Raw genomic sequence first — 15,052 nt, forward strand, 5'->3', positions numbered from 1 at the left:
ACTGTCATCATCTCCTTCTGTCCTTAAGTAACCTTGTGAAGTAACAGTATTCAAGACAGCCACTTATGGTTTTAAAGGCTGAGCACTACTGTCCAGGAGACACTATTCACGTCGTCACCCACGTGTCTGGCACCCCTAGAACTATGTGGTGGACATATTGTGCAGCTGTATGCAGTGACCTTGGCATCATTACCCACTTTTTTTCAGATGAGTAAAACTGAAACTCATAGAAGAAGCTTGTCCCAGATCACAAACATAGGGAGTAGCAGAAGCAGGACTATCTGACACCAGAGACCAAATTCTTCACCAGTAGCCTCCACTGCACAGACCAGCTGTCCCTGCGGGTGGGCAACAAGGGAGGGATGAAAAGGAGGTGGCAGGAAGTGGTGGGAGCAGCAACCACTCCTGAGTAGTCTTCGGGGTCTTAATAAGGACTCTTTTTTTTTTTTTTATGGTGTCTGGGCTCACATAAAGACATTTTAAGGAAGCAACGATGGAGGCATTGTTTTAACAACAATAGTTTATATACACAAGTGTGTGAAATGACTTTTGACCACGACTTTGGTGCTTACCATCCTGCTTGCATTCTTGATCAAGTTAACTCCCAATTTTTCCCCAGTGGCTTCCGCATCCCCATCAGTCACCTGGTAACCCTTCAAGGGAATGCTTAGGCAAAATTACCATCCCAACTCACCTTTGGCTCAACTCTTTGGCACCAAAAATCTTAAGGAAAAAAATTTCTTTCTGTTGATAATCGTAAAACAAACAATATTTATAGCACTGAGCATGACAACGTGAAAATGTAATGAGATTCAACAGTTATTTTATAAAATGACAAATGTCAAAGTTCGACAAAGTTAACTCAGATATACAAAATACATAGTCCTTCAGTGCTCTGCATCCTATCTTTCAGAAACATATGAGAGTTTACTGAAACTGATCATTAATACAGTGTGTGACTTGCTGTCTCCCAGGAGAGGCCATGGGTGATGGGGTGTGTGGATTCTGTGTGCTTTTTCCCCCCAACATGCTGGGAAGATGGATAACCTTTAACTTCTGCTCCATCTCACTAGATCCCCACTAGATCACTAGATCTCACTAGATTCCCTAAAGCATCAAAGGCAATCTTAAGGACCAAAGCTTCATTCATATGTTAGTGTGAATTGTTTTTGTCCTAACACAAGACAACACCTGACTGTGACCACTCGAGGAACAGGAGTTTTGACTGGGACTAAGAGGGTAAGAAATTGTTTTTTGAAGATGAATTGGAAGATTTTGGTTGGCTGGGATACCTTTTCTAACCAATGGAGAATTGGCAGTCTGGGAGCCAAGGAAAGAGGCTAAAGGAAGAAAAGTGGACTCAGAACATGGTAGAGAAGTGGTAGAGATTTTGATTACATCAAAATCTGCTGTAACTCCTATGACTGAGTTAATATCAAGCTAAAAATGTAAAATTTCCCCCAGGTTACCCCAATGTCCCCATCTAAACTATTCCAACTTGGTGCTCTGGTTTGTGTCAATGTATCCAACCTGGTATCTCTCCCAGCAGGGAAAGAAGAGAAAAATGAAGAAGATTCCTGTATGTTCTCCAACATCTACCAACTCATTATTCAAAGAACTTTAGAACTTCTGCCCTCAAATGAACACACAGGTCCTACTGTAGTATTAAAAATGTTACAAGTCGGGCCGAGCCCGTGGCGCACTTGGTAGAGTGCTGCGCTGGGAGCGCGGCGACGCTCCCGCCGCGGGTTCGGATCCTATATAGGACTGACCGGTGCACTCACTGGCTGAGTGCTGGTCACGAAAAAACGACAAAAAAAAAAAAAAAAAAAAAATGTTACAAGCCTATTGACCTTACACCAATTTTCATGTTGCCACTAGATGTGATTCAAGTATTGTGAAGCTTTCTGGAGACATTCACCTCATCAGGCAGGAGTACCGGCAGATTGAGAAAGCAATGCAGGAGCTCATGTCTGCCCTAGAAACTATTTCCAAGAACTTGGATATGAAGGTAACTCAAGATAGATGTAACTCATATTATGTGTTACTGCCAGATGTAAGATCATAGCTTATCAAAATTCCCAGTCAGGTGGTACTTTTTAAAAAATAACTCTTTTCTTCCAAAGGATTTAAATATGATAGCCCATTCACATACACGAGTACAGTCATTTCAATCAACAAATATTTAATGAGTGTCTCCTATGCTCCAACACAGCTATGTTGCTGGATTCCACCATTGCCATTATTTTCTTACTCTCTGGGTTCCCTGAAAGACTGTGGAACCAAGGATTATAAGCAAAGGGATTTCCTACGGAAGCTCTTATTATTAAAGGTCCAACACAAATGGGAGTTGATCATGTCACATCCCTGCTTAAAACCCTGCAACAGGTTATGTCTCCTACAAAATAACATGTAAGTCCTTTGGCCTGGATTATAAAGGCCATTTCTACACTGGTCCCTGCTTACTACCTTTGCTTCCTGATTCATGCCTTATGCCTAGTGGTACTGAACTACCTGTAGGTAGGTCCCCGCTCACACCAGGATATTACACGTTCTCCACCTTGTTCATGATCTTTTCCTCCTGAAATGGCTCTCTTCCCTTGCTCATTTTCCCAGTCAATGGTTTAACTAAAGTGGAGTCCAATGCAAAGTTTTCTGTGCCTTACTTTCTCACACACTTTATGTAAAAGAAGCACATCTCCTTTGAAGTTGTTCAGGCACAACAAAGTAGAAATCCTCTGGGAATCAGAGATATAAAAAGTTTGGTGTTTGATTATTTGTTGGTGGGAGCCAGTTAATCAAGAGTGGATGTCACTGGGGCACACAGTTTACTCCAGTCCCGTCTGTTTCCTCTTGTCCATCCTTCTACTCAACCATCTTAATAATTTTTTCATTGATTCTCTTAGTTTTCTAAGGTACTCAATCATATCAACAACATATCATGGCAATTTTGTCTCTGGTTTTCTGATTTAAAACCTCATCACTTTTTTCTTAAGGTCTTGACCAGAACTTTTAGAACACTGTTAAATAAAAGTGGTCATAGAAGGCAGCTTATCTGGTTCCTGATTATACTGGGAATGTCTCTGTTGTTTGCTGTTGGCTATTGATTTGAAATATTTTTAATCATGTTAAGAAAGTATTCATTGATTCCTACTTAGTGTTTTTCAGGACTGAACATTTAATTTTATCAAGTGCCTTTGAGACATCAACAAATGCCTTAATTCACCATATTCGTTGTTTTTTGGTTTGAGGATTTTGTTTGTTCACTTCTTTGGCCTTCATGTGCTAATACATTTCCCAGTACTGAAACATTCCTGCATTTCTGTAACAAAAGCTATACAGTTATTGCATAATAATTCAGTATTTGACTTTGCATCTAAGTTCAGAAGTGACATTGAACTATAATTCTCTGTCTCTGTCTCTGTCTCTCTCTCTCTGTTTCTCTCTCTCTGTGTTTTGGGGGGTGTGCTTAGTGGTTTTTTGTTGTTGTTTTTGTTGTTTTAGGTAATGCTTACGTATGGTTCAAAAATCAAAACTATAGAAGAGAATATACCCTGAGAATTTTCCCTCCTACCTCTGTCACCATTCATTACATTTTTTCATGACCTCACAGATAACCATTTTTATTAGTATGCTGTGGATCTTTTCAGTATGCCTTTATGCAGACACAAGCAAATGCAAATACATATTCTTATTTCCCCTTTTATTACACAATAGATAGCATATTATACATATATTTCTTTGAACCTACCCTTCTTTTTAATTAAGGAAACATATTCTGGAGATCTTTCCATATTGAAACACAGAGTGCTTCCTCGTTCTTTTTCTTTAATCATAAATTTTTTTATTGAAACATAATTGATTGCACATACTTGTGGGGAACATGCTGAATATCATTATGTAATGCATTATGTGATGCTCAAATCAATATAATCGGTATATTTAACATTACACAAGGTAATCATCTTTTGTGACCCTTTACCAATTTCTCACTTATCTCTCCCCCTCTCCCTTTCCCACCTCTAGTAACCTCAGTTCTGTTCTCTCCTTTTGAAAGTTCGACATATTATTGTGGTCATTCTTTCTTTCTTTCTTTCTTTTTTATTTATTTTTTATTTTTTTAGGTCCTACTTATGAGTGAGGACATGGGGATGTCTCTTTCTGTCCACTGCTTATTTCATTTAACGTAATTCATCCACGTTGCTGCAAATGGCAGAATTTCATTCTTTTTTATGGCAGAGTAGTATTCCATGGCATATACATATATATATATACACACACACACTACATTTTCCTTATCCTGTCATCTATCAATGAACATTTAGGTTGGTTCCAATCCTTGGACATTATAAACAGAACTGTGAAAAACATGGGAGTGCAAGTATTCCTTCAACATGATGATTTCTATTCCTTTGGGTATATATCCAGAAGTGGGATTGCCAGATTGTATGGTAGTTCTATCTGTAGTTGTTTGAGAAACCTCCATGCTATTTTCCATAATGGCTCCACTAAATTGCAGTCCTACCAAAAGTGTAGGAGGGTTCCTCTTTCTCTGCATCTTCACCAGCATTTGTTATTCTGTCGTTTTGATAACGGCCAGTCTAACTGGGGTGAGATCATATCTCAATGTTATTTTGATTTGAATATTCCTGATGCTTAGTGATATTGAGCATTTTTTCATGTGTCTATTGGCTATTCATATGTCTTCCTTTGAGAAATGCCTGTTTAATTCCTTTGCCTGTTTTTTAATTGGGTTACTTGTTTTTTTACTATTAAGTTGTTTGAATTCCTGGTATATTCTGGATATTAATCCCTTGTCAAATGCATGGTTTGCAAATATTTTCTCCCATTTTGTAGGTTGTCTTTTCTCTCTATTAATTGTTTCCTTTCCTGTGCTGAAGGTTTTTAGTTTGATATATTCCCATTTATTTTTTCTTTTGTTGATTGTGCTTTTGAGGTCTTATTCATAAAGTCTTTGCCCAGTGCTACTTCCTAAAGTGTTTCCCCTATGTTTTCTTTTAGCAGTTTTATAGTTCCAGGTCTTATATTTAAGCCTTGAGTCTATTTGTTCCTCATTCTTTTTTACAACTGCATACTATTCCTTTGTATGTAATAGTTCATTTGCTCAGTCTCTCATAGATGGACATTAGGATTCTTTTTAACATTTTGCTCTTTCAAGCAATGCTGCAACGAATAAGCTTGCATTTATGTCGTTTTGTAGGTGTGTAGATAATCTGTAGGATAAATATACAGAAGTGGTATTTCTGGTCAAAAGGTCCATGTTTTTGTTATTTTGAAAGATCTTGCCAAATTGCTTTCTATAGAGCTTTTACATTATTGCACCACCAGCAATATGTAAAATGTCCTATATCACCATTGCCTCACCAATGGTGTTTCGTTCAACTTTTGAATTTTGCCATTCTTATAGGAAAAAGACAGTATCTCTATATTTTCAGTAGCTTTTCTTATCATGAACGAGGTTAAGCATCATTTCATATATTTAAGAGCTATTTTTGTACTACTATTTTAGTGATGTCTTTTGTCCATTTTTCTTTTGGGTTATTATTCTTTTCCTTCTCAATTTCTGGGAGCTCTTTATATGGGAAGGAGATAAACCCTTTCTCTATGATATGAGCTGCAAATACATTTTTCCAGCTTGTCATTGGTGTCTTGACCTTCGACATATTCTCTATTTGCTGCTGAATTCATCCATTCTTTTGTGGCTTCTGGAATTTTATTTTTTATTTATTTTTTTGTTTGTTTGTTTATTTGTTTGTTTCTTTGTTTATTTGTCTTTTTTGTGACTGGTAAGGGGATCCCAACCCTTGGCTTGGCGTCACCTGCATCGCGCTCAGCCAGTGAGTGCACCGGCCATCCCTATATAGGATCCGAACCCGCAGCCGGAGCACCGCTGCGCTCCCAGCGCCGCACTCTCCCGAGTGAGCCACGGGGTCGGCCCATGGCTTCTGGAATTTTAAGTCACAGTTAGAGCTTCCCTACACAAAGGCTTGAAAAAATTGCTCATATTTCTTCTAGCACTTTGATGGCTTTATTATTTACTCTTAAATTCCACTTGAAGTTTTTCCTAATATGTGTCTTAATTATTGCTTTAGCTATTGAATCCTTATAGTATTTTTACTACCTGGTAGGGCTTGTCCCTTCCATTGCTTTCTTTTTTTTTTTTTTCCTTTTTCTTCGTAATACTTGTTTGTTTTTGCATATGATTTTAAAATGTTTGTTTAGTATAAATCAACAGATAAATCTTATTTTAATTTTTATTGAAATCATGTTAAATTTATAAATTAATTTAGAATTGACAATATTCATAATACTGTGTGGCTATCTAAGAATATAGCATGCTTCCCATTTATTCAGGTTTGCTTTTATATCCTTCAGCAGTGTTTTCAAATTTTCCTCATATAGATTGGGCATCATCATTTCTTGTTAAATGTACTTCAAGACTTTATCATTTTTTCTTTTTAGTTTATTGTAACCAGGGGCTTTGTTATATCTTCTACTGAGTTGTAAGTTGAATATTATGAAGGATATATTAATTTCACACTCCACTAACTTAGTAAATTATCTTCTCAGTTATAGTAATTTTTCATTTTTTTGTCTTTTCTAGATGCATAATCTTATGATTTTAAATAATAATAGTTTTTCCAACTTTTTTAACCACATATATTTATATTCTTTATTTTTTTTGCTATATTTATGACTCTGAATTTTCCCTGAGCACTCATTTATTCTTTGATCTCTATGTCTTCTAGGGTTTGATATGTTGTGTCCTCGTTATTGTTTCCTACAAATTCTGCAGTTGCATAATGTATTTGCCCTTAGATTGAACAGTTAAGAGGAATTGTTCCCTCCACCCCCACCCCAAATTAAAGACCTTTTATTTTGTTATGCTGGTATTCACTTTTAGTTTTGCCTCATTGTAAGTAACACTTTTTATGTATACCAGTTTAGTTTTTGGAATATTTTAAGGGTTTTTTCCCCCCTTTGGCTGGATAGTCAATTTTTGTACATATTCTAAAAGAATGTATATTTTAGTCAATATTTATAAGAAATAGCTTACTGGTTAAGTCTTCTGGTCCTTATTTTTTGGTCTGCTTCTTCTGTCTTGTATTGAGAGAGGTGAATTAAAGTCTCCTATAATTATTGGGCTTCCATTTTACCTATAACTTCAGCTTTTAGAGTGTTTTTACTATGTTATTTGGCTGATAGACATTCATAACTACACTACCTTTTTCACTCCTAATTTTAATATTTATGTTTTCTCTTTTCTTCACATTTCGAGTAGGACAAACTTTGTTACCTTTTCAAAGAACCAGCTTTGCATTTACAAATCAATCGCATAACTTTCTTTCTTATTCTTCTTTTTTTTTTTTTTTTTAATGTTTGCTTATTGGTTTTCCATTGCTGCCATAACAAATTACCACAAACATAGTGGTTTAAAACGACACAAATGTATTATCCCATTGTTTCTGTAGGTCAAAAGTCAGGCTGGGCTATACTGGATCCTCTGCTGAGGGTCTCACAGGCAGAAATCAAGGTGTCAGCAGGGCTGCATTCCTTTGGGGAAGCTCTGAGGATGAATCCTATTCCAGGCTTATTCAAGCTTTTGGTCAAATTCGGTTTCTTGCAATTGTAGAAGTGAGGTCCTTGCTGGCTGTCTGCTGGGGCCAGTCTTTGCTCCAGAGGCTACCTGACTTCCTTCTCATTTTCCATGTGGCCTCTCTCTAGAAACAGCAGGTCAAGTCCATCTCATGTTTCAAGTCATTCTGACTAGACTTTCTGCTGCATCTTTCACTCCAGTTGCAGAAAGTTCCCTGCTTTTAGGGCTTTATGTGATTAGATTAGGCCTTTTGGATAATCCAGAATAATCTCCCTATTTTAAGGTCTGTAACCATAATTAAAGCTGCACATCTCTTTTGCCATGTAACATAACATAGTCAGAGATTCCAGGGATTAGGGCATGAACATCTCTGTGGAGTGCTTCTGACTCCCACAATATGTCCATTTCTTTATCCTGCTTTCCTTTGCTTAAATTTGTTATTCTCTTTCTAACTTTGTAAAATGAATGGTTAGTGTATATAGCTTCGTTCCCTCTGTATAATTATAAAAACATTTAATGCCACAAATTTACCTCTGATTATAGATTTGCCTGTGTCCTTTCGATATGTAGTATTTTCATTTTCATTTCTTAAGTAAGTTGTAATTGCAGTGTTGATTTACTCTTCGACACTTCTGTTAGTTCAGATCCTTTGAGAAGCAAATATCATAAAGGAATTAGATGTGCAAGAGATTTACTGTGAGAAAAACCTATGAGGAAAAGTGGGGAGAGAGCTGGACAAGACAGGGAGAGGCTTCAGACTGTGATACAGGTCTGGTTTCTATGAAAAGGATGAGAAAGGCCTTAGGCTGCAAGGTCATTCTATGATTGTTTCATCAAGTTCCTTGGTTCTTTGAACAAAGTCACCATCAAAGGAATACTACTCAGACACCGGCTGGGAGCAGCCTGTGGCTGCAGAGGACCCACAGCGTGGTCTGGACCCACAGTGATGGATGTTGAGCATGGTAGTCAGGCCCTTGGACAATGATGATCCTTGGAGTAGGAGACCTTAGAGGCACATTTTCATGTGAAACACTAGAAAAAGAGTGGTGTTTTACTCAAGTGGCTGGATTTCTGTTTCTTTACACTTATTAATTTCTAGTTTTAGTGCAGGGTAGTTAGTTAAGGCATGTGCTTTTCCTGCTTTTTGGAGTAATTTGAGATTTTCTTATAGTCTCATGTGCTTAGTTGTTGCAAATGCTCACTGAGCACTGGGAAAGAATGAGTGCTTGCTATTTCCAAGTTACATGGTTTGGCATATAAATCGATTAAATAAATTTATATTTTTCATATCATCCTGTTCCAATATTTATATTTTACTTATTGACCAGTAATGAGTCTAATATATTGTTCTCTGTTAGTTTATTCTAAAAAGCTGTTGCTTTTCAGGTCAATATGTAAAGTAAATAAAAGTACAAAGCTCTCTATTTTTTCACTGTGGATTTTATTTATTTTTTTATTAATGTTTTAAATTTAAATTCTTTTTTTTAATATAAATTTTATTTTTTTGCTATACATATTCTTTTTTTTTTTCTTAATTTTATTTTGTTGATATACATTGTGGCTGATTATTGCTGCCCATCACCAAAACCTCCCTCCCTCCTCCCTCTCCCCCCTCCCACCCAACAATGTCCTTTCTGTTTGCTTGTCGTACCAACTTCAAGGAATTGTAGTTGTTATGTTTTCTTCCCCCCCCCCCCTCCGGTTTTGTGTGTGTGTGTGTGTGTGTGTGTGTGTGTGTGTGTGTGTGTGTGTGTGTGAATTTATTTATTTATTTTTAGCTCCCACCAATAAGTGAGAACATGTGGTATTTCTCTTTCTGTGCCTGACTTGTTTCACTTAATATAATTCTCTCAAGGTCCATCCATGTTGTTGCAAATGGCAGTATTTCATTCGTTTTTATACCTGAGTGGTATTCCATTGTGTAGATGTACCACATTTTCCATATCCACTCATCTGATGATGGACATTTGGGCTGGTTCCAACTCTTGGCTATTGTAAAGAGTGCTGCGATGAACATTGGGGAACAGGTATACCTTCGACTTGATGATTTCCATTCCTCTGGGTATATTCCCAGTAGTGGGATAGCTGGGTCGTATGGCAGATCTATCTGCAATTGTTTGAGGAACCTCCATACCATTTTCCATAGAGGCTGCACCATTTTGCAGTCCCACCAACAATGTATGAGAGTTCCTTTTTCTCACAACCTCGCCAGCATTTATCGTTCAGAGTCTTTTGGATTTTAGCCATCCTAACTGGAGTGAGATGGTATCTCAGTGTAGTTTTGATTTGCATTTCCCGGATGCTGAGTGATGTTGAGCATTTTTTCATATGTCTGTTGGCCATTTGTATATCTTCCTTAGAGAAATGCCTACTTAGCTCTTTTGCCCATTTTTTAATTGGGTTGCTTGTTTTTTTCTTGTAACCAGGGATGCAAGGTTGGGTCAACACACGCAAATCAATAAATGTGATACACCATATTAATAAAATCAAACACAAGGACCATATGATCATCTCTATAGATGCTGAAAAAGCATTCGATAAAATTCAACACTCATTCATGACAAAGACCCTCTATAAGTTAGGTATAGAGGGAAAGTATCTCAACATAATTAAAGCCATATATGATAAACCCACTGCCAATATCATCCTGAATGGGGAAAAGCTGAAAGCTTTTCCTTTAAGAACAGGAACTAGACAAGGATGCCCACTCTCACCACTCCTATTCAACATAGTGTTGGAAGTACTAGCCAGAGCAATCAGAGAAGAGAAGGAAGTAAAGGGCATCCAGATTGGAAAAGATGAAGTCAAACTGCCCCTGTTTGCAGATGACATGATCCTATATATCGAACAGCCTAAAGCCTCTACAAAAAAACTCTTGGAGGTGATAAATGATTTCAGCACAGTAGGAGGATACAAAATCAACACACAAAAATCAGTAGCATTTCTATTCTCCAATAGTGAACATGCAGAACGAGAAATCAAGAAAGCCTGCCCATTTACAATAGCCACCAAAAAAATAAAATACTTAGGAATTCAGTTAACCAAGGAGGTGAAAAATCTCTATAATGAGAACTACAAACCACTGCTGAGAGAAATTAGAGAGGATACAAGAAGATGAAAAGATGTCCCATGCTCTTGGATTGGAAGAATCAACATAGTGAAAATGTCCATACTACCCAAAGTGATATACAAATTCAATGCAATCCCCATCAAAATTCCAAAGACATTTTTCTCAGAAATGGAAAAAACTATCCAGACATTTATATGGAATAACAAAAGATCACGCATAGCCAAAGCTACGCTGAGCAAAAAAAATAAAGCTGGAGGCATAACACTACCTGATTTTATTCTTCATCTATAAAAATGACCATCTTTGTCCTATTTTCTTAGCATATTTTGCCTTGAATAACATTCTAACATTAATATTGAACTTCCTGCTTTCTTTTCCTTTGCCTTTAGCAGGCATATGTTTGCCTTTTATTTTATTTTTAACATTTCTGCCTTTAACCTGTTTTAAGGCTATCTCCTGTAATATTCATTCAGGTGTTATTGATTGCCCACCCAACATTTTTCTATTCAAACTCTTCCACTGTTCACCATTTCCTTTTCTAAGGAGAACTCTGATTTTATTAAATGGCCCTCCACTCCCATGACCGTTTGTTTCAGAAGCTGAATTCTGTTTGGCCAAAGCCAATCATGTAGTTTCACTGTCCTTGACAGTGATTAGTTTAGGTGTGATTATGTGCTGCAATGCTGCATCTATTTTTCATCCAGTTTTTACCTAAAGGAATTTTCTCAGTGTTGCTGGCAATGTGGCAGGACTGAGAATTCAATCTTAAATTCCAGAACTGAAATTTGTTTTTTCCTATCTTTGTATGCCCTAAGTCATTTCACTTGGAATTCACTATGTTAATGTCAATACCATTTGGAAATCCTTCAGGCCTAATCTTAGGCCAGTCATGTGTGTTTTCCTCAGAGCCTAATTGCGCATTTAAACATTTATTCCATTAGTATTTGTTGAGCATTTACCTTTAGTCAACTAATGTGCACTGAGGATATAGTGGTGATAAGATATAGTGGCTTACATTGTAACTGGGGAGACAGAAAATAAAAAAACTAACCAAATTAACAAATCAACAAACAAATTAATGGCAATAGTATGTTTTTCTTATATTATTAGGTAGCCTATAACCAAAAAGAATATTATCGAGCAGAATGGAACACTCCCTTATAGCATGACTATAACTGTGAATCGTACTCATTTGAAAAAAATCATTTCCAAATGTACACATAGGCTCAAGTCTGTTTCCTGGCTCCTTTAGGAATAAAGTTAGGAATAAATTAATGTAAGTGCTGATGGTTTTGTTCACACACACAAAAACCTCTCTCTTGTACTTTCATTAGGTAATGCAGCTCTTAGGAAAGATAGAGACTTCCAGTTCTGAGCAAATTTCAAATTTAAAGATGGTCCAGGGGGATTATCGCCACGAAATGGACCTTTTGGAATTCAAGTAAGTGAACGGAAGATTTTTAATTCTGTTAAATGCATTCAAAGAGTTTTGCCTAATGAAAGCATTGCCATGAAATAAAACCTACCCCAGGAATTTGAACCTGGCCAAGAAATGAAGGAGCAAACTGATGCAGAGAATATTCTACACTAAAGTTAATTTATACAATATTCATAATAAAAGATGAAATATGAATATTAATTTTGTCATTCTCCTTGTTTAATATCTCAAGTGAATTGACGTACTTATTTCAACCCTTCCTATAATTTTAACTTATCACCAGTTGGATATTAAAATGCCTCAGTCTGTATAGCACTATTGAATGTAAATTGATTCCCTGAGATTATCAAACATGAGGAGTTTTCAAAAGGTTCATGGAGAGATGCTCATTATCTTTCAATTCTATTTTTCCACAAATTTTTTGAAGTACCTTCGTAGTATTTTTTAAAACAGTCTTGACATACAAGCTTTTCTTTTAATATTTCCTCCAAGATCCTCAATTTACTCTTTTACATTATCCGTTTTGAAGACCAGTCTTTATTCCATCTCAAATGGGAATTTCCCCCTACTCTGGAGAATGTAGTAAAGGCAACAAGACTCCCCCAACATTCAAATTACCTGCTGTATTAGTCTGTTTCTGTTGCTTATAACGAAATACCCAGAACTGGGTTATTTGTAAAGAAAATGAAATTTATTGCTTACAGTTTCGTAAGTCCAAAGTCCAGGGAACACTTATGGTGAGGTCCTTCTTTGCTGGTGGCTTTACAGCAATGCAATGTTCTCATATGGTAGGAAATGGCAGAAGAAAAAGAGAGTTTCTCATGTGCTCTCTTTTTAAAGCCCTCAGAACCACATGCCTGACCACCATTATTAATCCATTCACTACAGCATGGTCCTACAATCTAATCACCTCTTCAAGGCCCTGCCTTCCAATTACCATAATACTGGCCCTTTTATTCTCAAATCTCTCTTGCTTAAAGGACCACCATTTCCTGATGTCTTTGGTGCAGGCAAAGGAAAATTCTAGTTACTTGGATGATACTACCTAACTGCCCCACCTTGTACCCTTCTTCTTTTTCCTCTGTGTTCCACACCACTTGGGTTTAATGCCTTGGTCAAATCCACTATTCTGATAATACTCTGCTTTCTCCATTTTTCCCTATTAAATCTAAGTGTTATTGACTATAAGATGCACTGTTATATTTTTGTACCTCCAAGACATGAAGCTAACAATTAAACCATAACATACCATCATTTGAAGACAACTGATTCCAAACATGTTAAAATGGAAAACATATGTATCCTAGAAATCAATGAAAAACAGTAGTCATCACTAAAACTCAGAGAAGTAGATGTCTTGAATAAATAAAAAATACCTATTTTCTTCATATGCTAGGAAAGCATTTCTAGGTTTTTTAATTCTAGCACAATGAGCATGCTCACTAAATACCTGTGCAGTCCTTGATCTAATCTCTTTAGCTTGTAATTAAGACCAAAAAAAGTGTCCAAAGGAAAAGTTGAAATGTAAACTGTTTCTAGATGTACAGTTTAAGAACTGATTTTATAGGAAAGAGATAGAGTTTATAATCTGGAATGGAAGACTGACGTAAAGTATATCAACAAATGGAAAAGAGAGAAAAAGGAAATGTTTGAGATCTAGGGCTGATTGCTTCATTGATGATGCTTATTTTTTCTGTTTTTGGTACTGTGGGAAACTGGCTCACAGACATGTCATCAAAATAGTTAAACCTGAATCTGGACACTTTTATAATACTGTGAACTTGATACTTTTTCTCACTTTAAGTAGTAAGGTTTTAGTAGTATTAGAATAGGTAACAATGAATCTATAAATCATATTTTTCCCAGGAAAATATTTATGAGCTCCAATAATTCATTTAGTTACACAATTAGCAATTTTTAATTTAATTTTTCTCCATTTTTAATTAATAGTGAATATGCATTTATTGTAACAAGATAAAACGAAAATGAAAAAAGAGATTACCACCTTAGCTTCTTACTGTAACTTATGCTAACACCAGGGATGTATTCTTCCACACCTTCCTCCCTGTTAATATAAATACTTAGCAGAAAAAGTATATATATACATTACATGTATAGAGAAAGCATAGATTTTTAAAACAAATCATACACACATTATTTAATTTGCCTTTTCCCAATATATCCTGGATATCTCTTCAGATCAGTAAATATTATTCTAATATTATTTTTCATAGCTATATACAGCTACATAATATTTTAACTCACATGTATGCCATAATTAATCCAATCATTTACCTTATTGCTGAATATATTATTTCCACTTTAAGGTTGCCACAACCAACCAAAAAAGTATTCTGTATAGATCCTTAGACATCCTTACATACTGGTGCTTTTATTTCTACATGCAAGATTCCTAGGATTCTTAAGATTCAATCTAGGATACTCTATGATTCAAAGAGTATATGTAGTTACTAATTTTATAAATTTCTTTCTTAAAATGTTGTAGCAATTTACAATCCCAACAGCAATGTATGAGAAGGCTTTTCTCATTCTTACCAACACTGGATATGTTCTCTTTCTAATATTTGCCTATTAAAGGATGAAAAAGCTTCTGTTTTAATTTGCATTCCCTTCACCATTTGAATTTCCTTACTTTTATTATTTATCAAATTTTGTATTGAGATTTGTGTCATTTTCTTATCAGTTAATAGGATTATTTCACATTAGGTATATTAACCCTTTGACATACGTATTGAAAATGTATTTTATTAAAAAAGAAGGTAAGGCAGGTAGGGCTATTTTTGTTTTTTTTCCATCAGAACATTTCTGTTTTAATCTGGTATATTGGATTTTAGCTTTTAGCAAGGTTGACTCTGAACAAAAATAAGTGGTTCCACAACTTTTTTTTAAAAAGTGTATAAATCAC

The 15,052-nt window shown here is 35.9% G+C and overlaps 1 protein-coding gene across 1 annotated transcript in view; it reads left to right on the forward strand.

The window, feature by feature from the left end:
• FAM81B (family with sequence similarity 81 member B) overlaps positions 1–15,052 on the forward strand; it is a 64,824-nt gene that overhangs the window by 40,278 nt on the left and 9,494 nt on the right. Inside the window, exons 6-7 of the mRNA XM_063087613.1 lie at positions 1,882–2,011; positions 12,023–12,129. Coding sequence (XP_062943683.1) covers positions 1,882–2,011; positions 12,023–12,129 — 237 coding nt within the window. The remainder of the gene's footprint in view (positions 1–1,881; positions 2,012–12,022; positions 12,130–15,052) is intronic.

This window comes from Cynocephalus volans, chromosome 2 (assembly GCF_027409185.1).
Source record: "Cynocephalus volans isolate mCynVol1 chromosome 2, mCynVol1.pri, whole genome shotgun sequence".
NCBI lineage: Eukaryota > Metazoa > Chordata > Mammalia > Dermoptera > Cynocephalidae > Cynocephalus > Cynocephalus volans.